This window comes from Pungitius pungitius, chromosome 10 (assembly GCF_949316345.1).
Source record: "Pungitius pungitius chromosome 10, fPunPun2.1, whole genome shotgun sequence".
Classification (NCBI taxonomy): Eukaryota; Metazoa; Chordata; class Actinopteri; order Perciformes; family Gasterosteidae; genus Pungitius; species Pungitius pungitius.
In genome coordinates this window covers 9,400,093-9,418,873 of record NC_084909.1, presented here as the reverse complement: position 1 = coordinate 9,418,873, position 18,781 = coordinate 9,400,093, and the positions used below count along the sequence as shown (strand labels likewise).

The 18,781-nt window shown below is 44.5% G+C and overlaps 1 protein-coding gene across 2 annotated transcripts; it reads left to right on the top strand.

Moving 5' to 3' along the window:
• The first annotated feature begins 5,578 nt into the window (after window positions 1–5,578).
• On the top strand, window positions 5,579–18,279 carry LOC134132844 (uncharacterized). 2 transcript variants are annotated; one of them, XM_062565242.1, is made up of 2 exons: window positions 5,579–12,898; window positions 16,397–18,279. In XM_062565242.1, exons 1-2 carry the CDS (start codon window positions 11,422–11,424, stop codon window positions 16,462–16,464), a joined length of 1,545 nt encoding a protein of 514 aa, XP_062421226.1. In that variant the 5' UTR covers window positions 5,579–11,421; the 3' UTR covers window positions 16,465–18,279. Both variants share the same exon structure in this region; 1 of them encodes a protein (XP_062421226.1).
• Window positions 18,280–18,781: the final 502 nt, after the last annotated feature.

Sequence of the window (18,781 nt, the reverse complement as noted above, 5' to 3'; positions counted from 1 at the left end):
AGAGTGACGGACTTGTGGAAAGGTTCCATCGCACTATGGGCCAACAGCTAGCCATCCTCACGTCACAACACCAGCGAGACTGGGACAGGCATTTGCCACTGGTGCTCATGGCTTGTCGCTCTGCAGTCCAAGAGACCTCCTCCTGTACTCCCGCCCTGCTGATGCTGGGAAGAGAGCTCCGCACACCGGCAGAAATGGCTTTTGGGCGCCCCCCGGAATCCTCAGAGCCCCCCTCAGGCTCAGAATATGCCAGGAGACTACAAGACCGGCTCGATTCAGCTCATGTTTTTGCCCGTAAGCAGCAGCAGAGTGCTGGCGTGAGACAGAAACGCAACTATGACATGAGAACAAGAGGAAAGCATTTTCGCGCTGGAGAGCTGGTCTGGGTCTACAACCCCCAACGAAAAAAGGGCCGGTGCCTGAAGCTGGACAGTCAATGGGCGGGGCCCTGCACAGTGTTGGAGCGGGTGGGTGAGGTTGTGTACCGGGTGCAGCTACCGCCCAAAGGCAGGAGAGTGGTGCTGCATAGGGACCGGCTCGCCCCGTACAGAGGGGTCGCCTCCCCGCTGCCAACAAGTGCCCGAGGGACGTCCTCACGGGGTGTTCCCCTGGGGCAGCCCCCGCCAGGTGCCTCGGGGACAACGGGAGAAGCTGTTGGGCCCGAGTTTCCAGCCGGCTTGGCCCTGTCGCCACCCACAGATAGACACGGACTCCTGGGGGGTGAGGTGGGGCCTGACATCGCCACGGGTTCAGGGGGCACGACCCCCCCGGCGGCGAGGCCGCAAAGACAGAGAAGGCCTCCGGTCCGGTTCGGAGACAGCGGAATTTAGGGAGGGGAAATTAGGGCTAGCATACACCTTGGGTCTTAGAGGTGGCTGTATTCTTCTGCAAAAAAAAAAAAAAAAAAGCGGTGTTCTGTTTTGTTCTGTCCTGTGTTCGATTGTAGGTGCATGGTTCCATTTTTCAGCAGTTCCTTGGGGGCAAGGACCTTTGTAAGGGGAGGGTAATGTAGCGACCCTGTTGGGGACTCGGTCAGGTAGCGTCACTCTCGGCGCTCCGGCCAATCAGACGGGACATGGGAGGGTCTGTCCGGGGGAGCATGACGTAGTTCCGGTTGTTGTGTTGTTGGGAGTGTTGACTGAGTGAGCTGGAGTTACTGTGTCGGACGCTGTGATGTTTCGCTAATAAAAGGATCTCTGCCCGGCAACTATTCGTCTCAGCGTGTTAAGTATTCCACCACGCCCGGACGTTACAGTATGTTTACTTGTTGAAATGCATTGATGCATTCCAAGTATTGCTCTTCTAATCTTTATTCAACTTATTGAATTTTTGAATCTTCTTCTATTTCTTCCGCGCCCCCTAATAATGTTTCACTAGTTTTGGGGTCCTTTTCGAATTTACAGTGCGCGCTAGAGTGAGGAGAAAGTCAGAAGACAAGAGAGGGTCCATGTTTTGTAAACTGCTGGTAGAGCAGTTTTAAAACACATAGAGACATAAAAACTAGACTCAAACGTTCGGTAGAGTCTTGTGTCTCTCAAAATGTCATTATTTTTTGGCTACTCCAAATAGTTTTGCTCCAGGAAGCATTTGTTTGAGGTGTGGGTTCTCAGTAACTGTCTGTGAGCTAACAGCACCTGCTCTGTTGCCGCGCCAACGAGCTGGGGCTCTTTCTGTGACTCACAGCTGATCCTTATTAGCTGATTAGTGCAGCCTGACATGACCTCCTTCTCTCCACCTTCTCTCATCATTTCAAAGCAACCCCCATGGAGGGAGTTCTTACTGTAATGTTTGATGAGGCCTATTAATATATTCTGTCTCTCAACCCCCCCCACCCACTCCCCCAATACCATCATTTCAAAATAAAAGCTGCAATGATTATCTGTAATTAAGCCATGAAGCTTAGGATTCAGCTGTTTCGTTAAATACTTATTGCGCTTTCAAATAGTACTACAACCACTACTAATATTTCTAGTACTTCTAGTAGTACTTCTAGTATTTCAACTGGTATTATTACTAAATGACTTACTACTACTAATATTACTAGTACTATTAGTATTTCAACCCTGGAGTGACATGACCTCCTCCTCACCCCACCCTCTCTACAGCTGCTCCATTGCCGTGGATACATACACAAGTCACATGACGCAGCTATGCTTTCTGTCAACAGACATCTCTCCTTTCCTTACCCTCTTCCTCTCTTTCTCCCTCCCTCCTCCCAGTTTTCTTTTTCTCCCCCTCAATCCCATAATTTCAAAACAATTATGTGCATGTGCTGGTGATGTTTTCTCCCCTCCTCCTGTGTCTCTCTCTCTCTCTGCCATGCAGCCCTCCAAAACGATCCCCAGCTGATGTCCATTAGCTGGAGCCTGGCAGTGGGTATAAGGCAGCAAGGAAACCAGGTGGAGGCCGGATTCTTCCCCCGCGAGCTATCCCAGCTTGTGTTGCCCTTAGGGGATAGTAGCGACCTGTCTGTGGAGTTTGTCTCACCACCAACGATGTAAACAGTGTAGGGAGTTGGGTGCCATTTTGTTTGGAGGATCGCCTCATTAAACTTTTCTCTTGTTTTTCTGTTAGTCAGGGAGAGAGGTAAGATGACTGTCTTTTGTTTTACCCTTTTGTTAGTTAGGGAAGGTAGCTCACCTTAATCCTTAGGATGCCTTGTTTTGTTATTTTGGCCTGGCCCTCTCCTGACGATTTGGTTACTATTCGTTTGTTTTCCCTTTTGCTATGTGTTGATCTGTCTTATCCTAAGGTTTTATTAAACCTATTAATAAAACTATGAGTACTTACATTCGTTCTGTTTCCCTTTTGTGACAGCGTTAGAAATCTAAGGGTGTTGTGTCATGATTTTGAAGTTGAGTGTAAAGTGCGGTCAGAGCTGGGAATAAAGGAGAAGGTGATTTCTCCATGTTTTTACTTTTTGGTTTGTTACATCCCTCATGCAACCCCCTAGACAGCAGAGTGAGAGACGTAACACTACATATACTACTACCGCTATTACAGATCCCACTAATAGTACTATTACTAGTATACTACAACTATTGCTACAACTACTACTCCTGTACTCTGTAAGTTACCGCTACTGCAATGCTTCCATGACTACTACTGCTTATTCTTTTCATACTACTGTTATTTCAACTGCTACTTTGACGGGTACAACTATTTCGCAGGATGTATTGCTGAACGCCATCAGAATACATTCAAAACATCACTCCAGCAGCCTTTGTGTATTCTGACGATGTGATTGTATAAAAATGCCTGTTCAAATAAACAAATGCAATTAAATATTATAAATATTTAATGGTAGAAAGAACAATTCATAGAAATATAAACAATTAAGTGCAAAGAGGAAGAAAAATGCAATCAGAAACAGACCAAATAACTAAGACATTATGAACAGAATCTTCTGGAACATTAAACAGTGAAACATTTATTTGCTAATCCTTATTTTGGAAACTAGGTTTCCACTCATGGAAATGTGAACTTGTAGTGGAGGGTCTACAAGGTGGTCCTCCACTGTCTTCCATAGATCCTCCTGAATAAGGACCATGCGGCCGTTGTCTAGAAGCATATTCAGGGTGCCTTGCTCGCCATCTACATCCATCACCCCGAGCACACCCACCGTGTTATCTAGGTGGAGCTCCTGTCGAGAGAAACTCAATGATAAATAATAAATAAAGGATCGTATTCCTTGCCCTTTTTGATTAATCCAAATAAACTCCATAGGCATTGCCTATTAACTTCAATAAATTTTCTGCATTGACAGGATTTGTTTTTACATTTACAACATCACTCCAGCAGGCTTTGTGTACTTTGAAGATGTGATTGAATAAAAATGAGTCTAAAAATGACTTTTTGGATAATTTAATGTATGTATAATAGATACAACAGCAACAACCAAGAAGGCCTACCTCAACTGTTAAAAATGTTGTGGATTGTAAAGTGAATCCGTAGTTGGAGGTGGAAGCTTTCAGATGGGAGACTTTAATATGTGTCCCAATCTGGAGCTTCACCATAACTGGCACTTCTCTCCAGAAGCACAACGGCACCCGGGTTTCCCCCTGTGAAGTAAAATTGGATTTCAATTATGTTTCCCTGTTTGTCTCTATGTCCCTCTCTGTGTCTCCCTTTCTCCATATTGCTTACCTGCTGCAGTGTAAGGTTGAGCAGTGGAAATACCTCCCTTTCCTTGGTTATTTTTTTTATTGTGGATAGCTGGACAAGATAGATTTGTGGGTATAATTCACATTTCATACCATTATTCACACATTTCTACATTTTCCCCCTTTTTACACAGCTCTAATGTAAACTTACTTACTTCAATCACTTCCCCCTCCACGGTCAGAAAGCCCTTGGCGTCCCTGCAGGTGCTGAGGGGGGTCAGGGCAGAGAGGGGACGGATGAGGGCCTCCGCCTGCTGCTTTAAATCTTCTTTTAAGATTATTGGAGCACTTCTAAAGAACATAGTGTCCTTATTAACAATAAGAGTGTAGGGAGGAGAGTGCCCTCTCAAGGAATGACCCTTCAGTACATAATTCCCACCCTCTTTAAATTTTCCCCCGAACTCTTCATACGAAGCCATCTTTGCCACAGACGACCCATCTGAAACTGCGGCCAGAATATTTTTTTTTGTAGTTACTGGCCTTGCACCAGTGGAATTGAAATCCCAGGCCACAACCTTGCTCTGCTCCACCACCCCCACAACACACAAGTGGATCGGTGGGGGTCGGAAATAAGGAGTGGGGGGCTTCGTCCACAGCAGGGCATGTAAGGCCATTCTGAAATAATATAAGAATAAACCAGCTTAAATCTAGATCTTTTCGTTTCTTTTCAGCATAATAGTGTCTCTCACCCTCACTTCTTACCTCTCCTATCATTTCCTATTAAGAGTGCTTTCAATTGACCTAAAACAGGAGAATGATGACTGCTATTTGGAAAAAATATTTCTGAGCAAGATATACAACTAGCAAATTCATGGTTTTTGTAATTGAAATATATATGGACTACTACATTTTTTTCAGATATTCTTAATAGTATTCACATTACTATGACATGTGAAAGGAAAAACCCTCTTAATAGTATTCAAATTATCACATTTGAGAGGAAAAACCCTTACCTCTTATCTCCTCGGAAGTTCAATGAAAAAAAGAAATTGCTATGTCAGAGACAGTAAGATGCTCACTAAAGCCTTTTGATCTCACCGCTTCGGACATAGCAACCTGTGAGTGAAGGCTCGTCATTGGAGAGAAATGTGCAATGTGACAGTGATTGGTCAACAAACAACAACAGACACGCGCAGGGTGAGATGAAAGCGCTCTGTGACGCGCAGATCCTCTCAGCAGTACAATGGCTGATAACGATAGTATTTGTTCAACTTGATACAATTTACAAGAGGTGGCTCTTGTTGTTTTCTAGATTATGCAAATCATAATTTAAACTATACTTTATTGAGCGATAGTAGCCCTCCTGTCACGTTCGTTTCTCATACTTTATATTTAAAACAATACCATTGGTGGTTTTGAAACACAACAATGCCAAGGAAGAGTAAGAGGTCACAAGCTCAGAGCCCGCGCTGGCAGCGGTCCAATGAGAATCCCTGTGAAACACGGACTGAAGGAGCAGAATGGGTTGGTCGTGAGAGCACTGGAGAGGAAATGATGTCTCATGCTGTGACACAGGGGGTTCAAAGTGATGAGTCACGTGTACCACAGGTATATGCAGACGTAGTAAAGAGAGGATGTCACAGTGATGACTCATGTACAGCAGGACCTTCTAATGTCAAGCAGGTGAACCTTACAGGTCAAAGTGAAGAGTCATGTGAACCAGAGGTATCTAATGAAAATACAATAAAGAGAGGAGAACCCATTAAAGATCCATGTGCAGCAGGACCTTCTAATGCAGAGTGCGTAGACCCTGGAGATCAGCCTTCTGAACAACATGTGCGTGCATCCCACAGCCAGGCTTCTATCAGATATGGCAGATCCAGAAATCGGCAGTGCACCTCTAACTCACTGACCTTTCTTGCATTCCTTCATGAGAATGAAAACATCACCAGAGCAGACCTGGACCATGTTTTGGATAAAGGTAACAAGGTAACACGATGTATAGAGAGACCAGGAAACGAGTCACTAATCACATCTATCTGACCACCGATGAGCTCACTGATGAAGTTCCTGCACGCAGCGCTACACACTATGTCAACATGACTCAGCTTTCAAGGTACGGCACATTAGGAGAACCTTTACCTGGAGCTGTGGACAGCTTCCTGGACCTGGAGTCAGGACTCAGCTGCTTGTTATCTGATGTGAAGTACGCTCTGCTGTTGATGAGACTCTTGTGTATCGCAGTGTTCAGAACCAAGTCCGGCAGATATGGTTTCTTTGACCCACACTCCAGGACAGCCAGAGGTTTGCCCCTACCAGCCGGTTCACGCACACCAGGTACTGCTGTCATGGTGACATTCTCACGTCTCAGTGACATGATTGACAGGCTCAAGAAGTCCCACAGAATGATGGACACAGAGTCCTCGTGTACCTATGAGTTGAAGCCTGTGGAGTTCTACAACATGAACACAGTCAACCTGAACGATGGTCTCCCAAACACAGACTGCAGACCCACAGCTGTCCCTGTGGATGAATCAAGCTCACCTACTCTAATGAGAAACACGGACACTGATCAGACCATTTCACCTGAAATGACTCCTCACACTCCAGCTGTAAAACAACCAGAGGTCTTCATCACAACACATGATGCTCCTCACAATGAATCAGAATCAACTGCTGAAGTGATAAACCCTGTTCCCAGTGATCTCTCTGACAACATATTGACAGCAGAGTACAGTGACGTCATCTTTACATCATCGGTGAGACAACAAGAGGTCATATTCCCTGATGCCCCGAATGAACCACAACTGTCAAGTCAAGCCACTTTGCTTCCATCACATGACGCTTCTCTCAATGAACAAAATATTTCTTCTTCAGTAGAAATGACTGTTGCCAGTGATTTATCTAATATTCTATTAGAGGGAATCTCATGTAAACTGACAAAGTGTAATAAAAACAAAAGGAGAAAAATGAAGAGCAGACTAATGACCTCAGAGAAAACTCAACAAAGAAAAGAGATTAAGAAAAGAAAAGAAAGGGAACGGTATGCTTCAAATAAAGCATATAAAGCAGAAAAAATATCTCATTCAAAAAGGCAATACCAGAACGATCCGGAATTTAGACGAAAGAAAATAAATAATACAAGAGACAACGTTGACTTAAAAAACAAACGGAAAGAGTACATTTCAAACAGGTACAAAGAAAATGCTGATTTTAGACAGAAAAAAAAAAAATCTTGATCTCTCGTTACAGAAATAATCCAGAATTTAGAGAGAAACAAAAACAGCACTTTACGGACCGCTACAGAGACAATGCTGAGTTTAGAAAAGAAAAAAAACTGTACTTCACTGCTTTTTATAAAGATAGCATTGATTATAGAGAAAGGAAGAGATCTCATATTATTCAGCGTTATGCCCATGACCAGGCATTCAGACTGAGACACAAACAACTAATGAAACAACGAATGAAAGACAAATATAAAAACAATCCTACATATTGGAGTATGCAGAACATGAAATGTGCCATGAAAATAAAAAGGAAATACAGAGGGATAAATAAACCAACAGAAGAAAGTGACAACAGTTTGATCAAAGAGGCCATGTCTGTTTTCAGGTCCCATATAAAGGCCGGTCCCACTTATGTTTGCACCGTCTGTCACAAAGCATCATTTCCAAACCAAGTGAGACCCTGTAAGAGGTTAAACTATGTAAGAAATCCAGACATAGTAGCATGATGCCTGACAGGAAAGTACGTCCATGTGTGTGATGATGAGTGCAGCGATGAACAACAGTGCAATGTGCCTGATGAGAGAAAGGACGAGTGGATCTGTCACACCTGCCACAATCATCTTAAAGATGGAGTCATGCCAACACTCGCTGTAGCCAACAACTTGGAGCTCGCTGACATTCCACCTGAACTGTGTGACCTCAACATATTGGAGAGACATCTCATAGCCAAGTGCATAGCGTTTGCAAAGATCATTCCTCTTCCCAAAGGACGACAGAGAGCGATACATGGCAATGTGGTTTGTGTCCCGTCTGAGGTGCAGGAAACAGTGGAAGCGTTACCCAGACTGAGAAGTGAGTCTCAAGTGATGAGAGTAAAGCTGAAGAGACGATTGTGTTACAGAGGTCATCAGCTCTTCCAGACGGTCACCTGGTCTAAACTAGTGCAGGCGCTGCATTAACTCAAACGCATTCATCCACAATATCAGGACATCACTATCAGAGATGAGGCTGAGCTATGTGACCCAACACTTCAAGATGAGGATGATGATGAGGATGCCTCTATGGATGAGAACGACTATGATGATGCTGATTTAAAGGAAATTGACATGTGTGAGAAAAGTGCACTGTGTGAGACGGAAACTGAGCTTGATGGAGAGCAGGATGTGGACATGTTGTCTTGTGATGGTGAACAACCAGAGGAGCAAAGAGATGATGAAGAACAGGAAGGTGACATGTTGTCTTGTGATGGTGAACAACCATAGGAGCAAAGAGATGAAGAAGAACAGGATGGTGACATGCCTAACGGTGGTTTTGCTCTAGAATCATGTCTTCAGCCGTGTGATGTTTCAGAGGAGATTTTATGTTTCAGTGAAGGAATCTACTCGGTTGGCCCTGCAGTAAGTAACAGTCCAGTTAGTTTCTTCAAAACTCCTAAACTTGAGGCGATGGCTTTCCCTGTGCAGTTCCCTACAGGTCAAAACACACTGGATGAAGGGAGACGTATGAAAGTAACACCCAGCAGTTATTTCAAAGTGAGGCTTTTCTGTGTTGATGATCGTTTTGCCAGAGACACAAACTATTTGTTCTTTGCTCAGTTTGTGACTGAAATACACTTGGCCACATCCAGCATGACAATACAGTTGAGGAAAGGAAAGCCAATGACTCGAGATGGACGAAATATAACTTCTGGTATGCTGCAGAATAAACGAGAGGTAGAGAAACTGGTGAGGAACAAAGATGCAGTCAGATTCATGCAGCCGCTAAGAGGAACACCAGCCTACTGGGAGAAAACCACACGAGACCTTTTTGCCATGATCAGACAGTTGGGAACTCCCACATTCTTTTGTACATTTTCTGCCGCTGAGATGCGTTGGCCTGAAGTGATTGAAGCAATAAAAAGACAACAAGATGAGGAGGTGAATTTTGAAGGGCTCGACTGGTCAGCAAAGTGTGACATTCTGAGAAGCAATCCAGTGACAACAATGCGCATGTTTGATAAGCGTGTTGAGGCCTTATTCAGAGATCTGCTCTTATCTCCTGCACAGCCTCTTGGCAAAGTTGTTGACTACTTTTACCGAGTTGAGTTTCAGCACAGAGGAAGCCCACACATTCACTGTCTCATATGGGTAGAAGGTGCACCTGTGTTTGAGGAGGATGATGATCAGACTGTGTCAGCTTTTGTTTCCAAATACATCACAGCTCAGCTACCTGATCCACGCAGACAACCTGAACTACACAAGAAGGTCACAGAGGTGCAAATGCACAGCAAAAAACACTCACGGACATGTTTCAGAAGTCCCAGCTCGGGTTGCAGATTTGGTTTTCCTAAACCACCTTCCAGTAAGACAATGATATCGAGACCTGGTGAGGGCGTTGCTCCACTGCAACTGCAAATAGCAAAGTCCAAGCTCCAACCACTGAACTTGTTGCTGAATGAACCTGAAACTGCCTCACTCAGTTTGCAGCAGCTCCTCGCTAAATGCAACTTAACACTCCAAGAGTATGAAGGATGCCTCAGTGTGATTAACAAATCCAGTGCGGTGATCTTGAAACGTGAGCCAAAAGACTGCTGGGTAAATGGATATAATCCACATCTACTTGAAGCCTGGGATGCCAATATTGATGTCAGTTATATTCTCAATGCATATTCGTGCATCATGTATCTCACCAGCTACATCACCAAAAAGGAATCTGGACTTTCTGAGTACCTCAAAACAGTCATTGAAAACTCCACCAGAGACCACGTCAATGAATGTGATGACATGAGGGAAATCATGCAGGCATACTCTAAAAAGAGAGAGGTCAGTGCTCAGGAGCGTGTGACTCGAGCATGTGGAATAAACATGAAGAAGTGTTCACGTGGTGTCATATTCGTACCTACGGATGACAACGCACTGAAAGTGAGTCGCCCCATGTCTTACCTGGAGAACACAACATTAGAAAGTGTAAATGTGTGGATGACATCTTTGACAGACAAATACAAAGCCAGACCAGAAACACCAGAGTTTGAGCAGATGTGTTTGGCTGATTTCGCAGCTACTTGCAGGATTGTCTATGGCCAGCAGAAAAAAGGAAAAGATGTGTTGCCCCTCCTCAATGAGATGGGATTTGTGCAAAAGCGTAAAAATGATAAGCCTGCTATCATCAGATTTTACCGCTGCTCACAGGAAAAATATCCAGAGAAGTTTTATGGCACATTACTGAAACCGTACATTCCTCACCGATCAGACTTGGAACTGAAAAGACCGCATTTCCCCACGTACAAGTCCTTCTATAAAAATGGTTGCGTCCAACTACCAGGTTCTGACTATGCTGAGTATGTCCAACACATTGTGAAACGAAACAAAGACAAGTATGAAAAAAACAGTGAGGAGATTGAAAATGCAGTCGAAGAATTTGAACAGAACAGAGGACTGATTGATGAATGGTGCAATCTGGCTCCAGAATCTGAAGTGGAGAGGTTGGAATGTATCGAAGAACTGGAGGCAAGAGAGCCAGATCATGAAAGTGTTCAAGAAAATGTTCCAGAATACAGTAATCAGGCTGATGCTGCAACAGAAGCTCGAGCCATCAGAGAGCCTCCTGCCTTTGACCCCACACTGCTACGGCAGATGTATCAGAACCTGAACCAGAAACAAGCATGTGTATTCTATGCAGTCAGAGACTGGTGCGTAAAGCGTGTCTGTGGCCTAAATCCTGAGCAGTTTTTCTTTTACATCAATGGTGGTGCTGGAACAGGAAAGTCACATCTGATTAAATGCATCTACTCAGAAGCATCTAAGATACTGTGCAAAGTGCCCAGCCATTCTGAGGAGGTGGACATATCAAACCCTACGGTCCTGCTGACAGCTTTCACTGGAACTGCAGCCTTTAATATATCAGGATCAACACTGCACTCTCTGCTCAAACTTCCACGAAGTCTGAAACCTCCATTTCAAGGACTTGGTAACCAACTGGATGAAGTCCGATCAGAACTTTTAAATGCTGAAATCTTTGTCATTGATGAAGTATCTATGGTGTAAAAACCCCTGTTTGCTTATGTGGATGCAAGACTGAAACAGATCATAGGTAGTCCCAAACCCTTTGGAGGAATGTCAGCAATAGCGATTGGAGACTTTTATCAGCTGCCACCAGTTCGACAGTCCAAGACCCTCTGTGTGTACGAGCCCTGTGAGATTGATCTTTGGCAGGAACACTTTCAGACAACACCCTTGACTGAGATAATGCGGCAGAAGGACGTTGCCTTTGCAGAGATGTTGAATTGGATCCGTGTGAAAGGAAAGTCAGATGAGTTGTCTCAAGCAGACAGAGCCTTGTTGTCGCAGACCATCACTGAACCATCACTTTGTCCACCTGATGTCCTGCACATCTTTGCAACTAATAAACAGGTTGATTCACACAACTCAGTAACATTAGCTCTGCTCCATTCTAATATCACCAAGATCGATGCAGATGACTACAAGAAAGACCCACACACTGGAAGAATGGCTCGACAAGCCGAACCATACAAAGGAAACAGAAACGAGTTACCAGATGCACTAAACCTAGCTGAAGGGGCTCGAGTCATGCTCACCAGAAACATAGACGTGTCTCAGGGATTGGTGAATGGGTCGTTTGCTACACTAGTCAGGGTGATAACCTCAGAACAGAGTGGTGTTGCACATGTCACTATGCTCGGCCTTAAGATGGATGATCAAACTGCTGGAAGGAATTACCGTAATAGAGCATCAGGCGGCCCTGATGATGTGGTGTATATAGAGAGAGCAGAGGATAATCTGAAACAGAAAGGAGTGGTACGCAGACAGTTTCCTGTTAGACTTGCCTTCGCCTGTACCATACACAAGGTTCAGGGTATGACAAGGACATCAGCTGTAGTGTCACTGAAACACATTTTTGAACCTGGCATGGCTTATGTAGCTATCAGTAGAGTGACCTCTCTCAGTGGACTGCACATGCTGGATCTGGATGAGAGTAAAATCTATGCCAATCCAGAAATCACTGGAGCACTCGAGACCATGAGACAAGTCAACTTGGACGACATGATGCCTCTTCTTTGTATGACACAGACATTGAGCAGACGAGACACTCTGACCATTGTTCACCATAACACGGAAGGTTTGCCATCTCACATCAATGACATCAGGAGCCATCATGAACTGTGTCTTGCAGATGTTTTGTGTCTCACAGAAACTCACCTTCAAGGCTCCTTTGTTGCAGAGAGTCTTCATTTAGAGGGCTACAACATGTTTAAACGCAATAGACACCTGTCTTACACAAATTTTCCACAAATAGCCAACAGAGGTGGTGGTGGAGTTGCTGTTTATGTGCAAAGCCACATTCAAGTGCGTGAGAAACAGTACGTAAATAATGTAACCGATCTTGAGTTTGTGGCTCTGAAGGTAGAAGCCCCAGCGAGTGCCCTGATTGCAGCTGTGTACAGACCTCCAGACTACAGTGTGAGATCATTCCTGTCCAACCTGGAGAACCTTCTGGACTCATTGGAGATCATGGACTGTCAGCCCATCATTGTCTGTGGGGATTTCAACGAGAATCTCTTCTCCAACACTGGTAAGCCAATCCTTGAGCTCTTCCAGTCCAGAGGATATGCACAAGTCATCACTAATGCAACCACCGATAAGAACACGCTGCTGGACCCCATTTTCATCTCGCAACCACAACACTGTCTCCACTCTGGTGTGATTAGAACTTATTACAGTTATCACAACCCTGTCTATTGTGTCATGCCCTCTAATGGTCCATGAAGGTATCAGCTGAGTTTTAAAGAAAAAAATAATGTAATGTGATTTAATTGAAACTAATAATTATTAGGGGTGTCAAATGATTAAAAATTTTAATCAAATTAATCAGAATTTTCAGTGAATTAATCATGATTAATCACACCTGAATCCTAACCATTTTTTCTTTCTGAAATGCATACTAAAGATAAATAACAGGACACAGATACATAATTATCATTATTATTATCATAATTATTATTTTTTACATAAATATATGTTATTGATATTTGATTTTTTAATTCATTCCAGAAAATAATCAAATCAATGTTATTTGATAAGTTACAGACTGATTTCCCTGCATGGCTCTAGAAGGGTCTCGAGCCTCTGCAGTTTATCCCACTCTGCTGCGAGTTTGTGCTCCTGCGATGACCAGACATGACCAGACATGTCAACCCTCCCGATGTTTCAAAGCCCCCCCCGAAAATCTCCCGGACCGACCTTTCTCCCGATTTCCACCCGAACAACAATATTGCTGCACCACCCGTCACTGGGCGCGCCGTTTCAGACCGAACAATAATAAAGGTTACACCTTGAAGTCGAGCGCGGCGATTAGAACGACTGGCGCTGCAAAGAAATCCGCTACCACCCCCATTTCAGTGTGAAATATTCCCATACCTGGGAGGATTTAGATCGCATTGGTTTCTCTTCCTCCGCATGTTTCAGAACAGCGCTGCTCTTGCTCTGCTGGGCGGAGCTTTTCTTCTTCTCTGTTCTGCTGCGCGAGAACGGGGGGGGGGGGGGGGGGGGGAGCGGGTCTCTGGCGCAAACAACCTGCTGAACCTGACGGCCTGACATATGCCTGCAGGTGGCAGTAATGTGTTGTATAGGATGAAGTGCATTCCCTAGAAGAAGAGGTTCTTTCCGGACCTGAATAATTTGTCACACTGCGCATGCGTGAAATGCGTCAAAAAAATTGACGTAATTAACAACAAACAGCTAATTAACGCCGTTAACGCGCTATTTTTGACAGCCCTAATAATTATATACATTGATTTAATACTATTGTCCACAATTATGAGGGGCTCTCTTTCAGCAGCTGTGTACAATGTAAAATGCTGTACACTGCATTGTACACAGCTGCTGACATTTAGTGTAGCAGACGCACATCAGAAAGTATGTGTTCTACATGTAACACATACTTTCTGATTTACCTACCAGCTGAATCCCCACACTTCTATCCCCATTAATTTCATTTTATTTATCCTGTGTTCTATGTAATGTTAAGTTTCCTTTGTAATGAACATGAGACAATGTGCTTTAGTGTCCTCTGTAGTGTTAAGTTTCCTTTGTGATGGACAACAGACAACGTCCTTCTGTGTCCTCTGTAATGTTAAGTTTCCTTTGTGATGGACAGGAGTCAATGTCCTTTTGTGACCTCTGTAATGTTAAGTTTCCTTTGTAATGGACAGGAGACAATGTCCTTTTGTGACCTCTGTAATGTTAAGTTTCCTTTGTAATGGACAGGAGACTGTCACACTCAGGCTCGCAGCTGGAGCAGGATGCAGGGAGGACTCAAACGCAAGATTTCCGACAAAGTGCCTTTTAATCAATAAACCAAAAAACCGACGTGCTCCAACCACGGGAGACATTAGACAATGACGCGACAAGGGACAACAGGCACACAGGGCTTAAATACACAAGGGAGGTGCAGGTGATTGGACACAGGTGGAGACAATCACGCAATCACAAGACAAGGCAGGAAGTGAAGTTAACTCAGGACCACAAGAGATATGAAACTTCAAACTAAAACAGGAAGTGAGGCCAAACCGTGACAGAACCCCCCCCTTAAGGACCGAATTCCAGACGGTCCTAAAGGAGGGTGGAACCTAGAAAAACAGACAAGGGAGGGAGGGCGGGGAACCCGACAACCCCCGGCCGCCCAGGGGACTCCAAGGGTCGGCGGCACGGTGTCGGATTCCTCCGGCCGGGATGACCGGCGGACCTCAGGGTCTCGGGGGCCTGCCGGGTTGGCGACCGGGCCTCAGGGTCTCGGGGGCCCTGCCGGGTCGGCGACCGGGCCTCAGGGTCTCGGGGGAACTGCCGGGTTGGCGACCGGGCCTCAGGGTCTCGGGGGAACTGCCGGGTTGGCGACCGGGCCTCAGGGTCTCGGGGCGCCTGCCGAGTTGGCGACCGGGCGTAATGTAGCGTGGGGCTCCGGCCCAACCCCTGACCCCACCCCCCCTTCAAGGACCGACTTCCAGGCGGTCCCAAGAGGGTGGGAGGGAGGGGTCATGGTCAGGCGCCGCGGGGCCGGGAACGGGGGCGTGGTTCTCAGGGCAGGAACGGGCGCTGACGGGCGTCTCGGGGCAGGAACGGGCGCTGACGGGCGTCTCGGCGTCTCTAGAAAGTGTAAATGTGTGGATGACATCTTGACAGACAAATACAAAGCCAGACCAGAAACACCAGAGTTTGAGCAGATGTGTTTGGCTGATTTCGCAGCTACTTGCAGGATTGTCTATGGCCAGCAGAAAAAAGGAAAAGATGTGTTGCCCCTCCTCAGTGAGATGGGATTTGTGCAAAAGCGTAAAAATGATAAGCCTGCTATCATCAGATTTTACCGCTGCTCACAGGAAAAATATCCAGAGAAGTTTTATGGCACATTACTGAAACTGTACATTCCTCGCCGATCAGACTTGGAACTGAAAAGACCGCATTTCCCCACGTACGAGTCCTTCTATAAAAATGGTTGCGTCCAACTACCAGGTTCTGACTATGCTGAGTATGTCCAACACATTGTGAAACGAAACAAAGACAAGTATGAAAAAAACAGTAAGGAGATTGAAAATGCAGTCGAAGAATTTGAACAGAATTCGGTCCTTGAGGGGGGGGTTCTGTCACGGTTTGGTTCTGCTCTATGTCTTATTTTGTAGTTTTCATGTCTCTTGTGTTCCTGGGTAACTTCACTTCCTGCCTTGTCCCGTGATTGCCTGAGTGTTTCCACCTGTGTCCAATCACCTGCACCTCCCTTGTGTATTTAAGCCCTGTGTGCCAGTTGTCCTTTGTCGCGTCATTGTCTACTGTCGTTCGTCGTGGGAGCACGTTTGGTCTTCGTTCGAATAAAGAGCACTTTGTTTCGGAAACCCCTGCATCTGAGTCCTGCCTTCCGTCTGCTCCTCCACGCCCATGTGACAGGAAAGCATTTCTTTATGTATATTTCATTCTGTCTGCAAAATGGTAAAAGACTTCTTCCCGTGTTCTTACAACAGCGTTCCATTACATATCGTGTAACTGTCGATGGATGTAATAATTTGGCCTTTTTTTCTTCCAGCACACTACACAGGTTGGCGTCTGCGTGGGCAATCATGGCAAAGTCGACTGGACCACAGCGGAAAATGATCCTTCCAGAGAAGAAGTTATTTACTTCTCTCCGCTCAGAACTTATGTGACCTACTGCGTTTATTTTCTTCTTTAGCTCTCATTTCAGTATTAAAATTTGCTGTATTTTTGCAAGAGGGGCACCAATCCTATTTGAGTGACGTTTCGAATTGTACTTGTATTAGAGCAGACAGCTCATCTGCAGAGCGTTGGCCTCTGGTGCAGTAGATGAGGGTTTGATTCTTGGCATGTTAATACTTCTTCTACTTCTGTTTAATGAATCCAGAATGTAATATTTGTTCAGTATCCAGGGGCAGTGATTTATTTAGTCATGTTTTACATATTTTGTTTTTTTACATGAGAATATGCTTCGGTACATGCTGAGTTAATGAATATACATTCTAAAGTGCAATGTTCATATGTGAATAAGAGTTGTATACTTTTTATGATAGTCATTATGGTGTGGAAATGTCTCATGTAGTTGGTCAATTGGAACTATATTAGGCAGTAATAACAGCTAAGCTTTTAATCTTAAAACAAAAAAGGATAACTCTGTTGGACAACTACTCAATTGTCTTGACGACATATAGGCCTGGATGGCTTGAAACTTTTTTTAATTTTAATGACTTAGGTCAATGCAAAGTTTCTACATGGCTTAACTGATTCAAACTGAACTTACCAATATATTAAGCCCTGGAGGAGGAGCGTATCTTAGTCAATGTATTATTAATTATTACATTCAGCAAAGCTCTCTTCAGGAAGACAGCCACGTCGTCATCCAGCGGGTTTGGTTAAAAAGTTAACACATCTTGATGGAGCAAAAGAGGTGGGGTTAGCTGTCGTCCTTGTACCTCGACTAATCCAAGGTGATCCTACGTTTCGATATTGCATCAAGCTAAAGAATCAAACAATAACATTTAAGATCCAACAGCTAACCGTTACGCGCTCTCCACTTCTTACAGAGCACTTTAAACATGGTCATGTTATCGCCTGAAGCCAGACACTGAATCCACAACTCCCGTGTTTTACAGAGACTCAAACGGGTGTGACTTGACTGTATAAAAACGTGATCTTCAATAAACGAATGACTTTCCGTACGACAAGGTCTGTGACAACTGCCTGATCGAGGGTCGTCACATGTAGGGGCCCGGTTCACGCGACGCCCCAGGTCGACCTTCTGATTTCCCGACACGAGTCCGGCAGACCGCTGCCCACCCCGCCGTGCGAGAATAGGCGAAGGCCCGTTCATTGCTGCTTGCAGCTTTAATTAGGGCCTGAGCCGACTGAAAGTCAGGCGAAAGCCCTATTGTTTTTCCAAGAATTCTTCTTATTATTATTAGGGCCTGAGCCAACTGAAAGTCGGGCGAAAGCCCTATTGTTTTTGCAAGAATTCTTATTATTATTATTATTAGGGCCTGAGCCGACTGAAAGTCGCAAGTGTGATTTAACTTAATTTTTATTTAACCTTATTTATGTCTATTGATATAGTTTTGTTATAAGCACAACATACGGTTGTATACTGTTTTCTATATAGTGTCTTATTATATGCAGCGAGTAAAATATTGATAAATGTAGCATGGTGCAATATTGATTTTGGGTTACAATAAAAACATTTTACATCATGATTATTTTGGCATTTCATTCAAAGGGACACACTAACTTCTAGATGGCTTGCGAGTCACCGAGTGCAAAACTGTGGGGGGGAGACAGCCATGACTGACAGCTGTACTTCAAAGCCAGATCCACCCTTTTTTGGCACCAACATGAAGTGCAGAAGGGCCTACATGCGTAACCTGATCTCTTTCAATTGGTGTGAACTTGTGAACTTACTGCACTTACTCGGACAATGTCACCCAAAGTTCACAGACCTAATTCAAGTGTCTTAAACTGAATTTTCCATATAATAAAATACCATTTTACTTGAATTGCTTACTTGAATGTGTGGCAGATCACATTTTTTAAAGAAAAATACAGTGCAACGTGAAGGTTTGTAAGGATTTAAATGATCATTTATTATCACAGTGGCATTTAATTATCACATCAAACAATTGCTCTGCACTAAACTGTAAGTGTAAATGTAAAGTGAAAATAACAAAACCGGTCACTATGACTTGTGACCAATATAATTCACGTCTTTCTATACTAAAAACAGCGGTCACGCAAAAGGGAATGAGGTAACAGTTTTCTCGACAAAAAATGCAGGTCACGTGAACAACGATCCAAAGACTCGTACTTAGACCTAGTTGGCCAACGAACGAATCCTTTCAGTTCCCTCTCGCTACCAGTGCTGAGCCTATGCTGGTCACGTGAACAACGATCCAAAGACCCTTACTCGGCA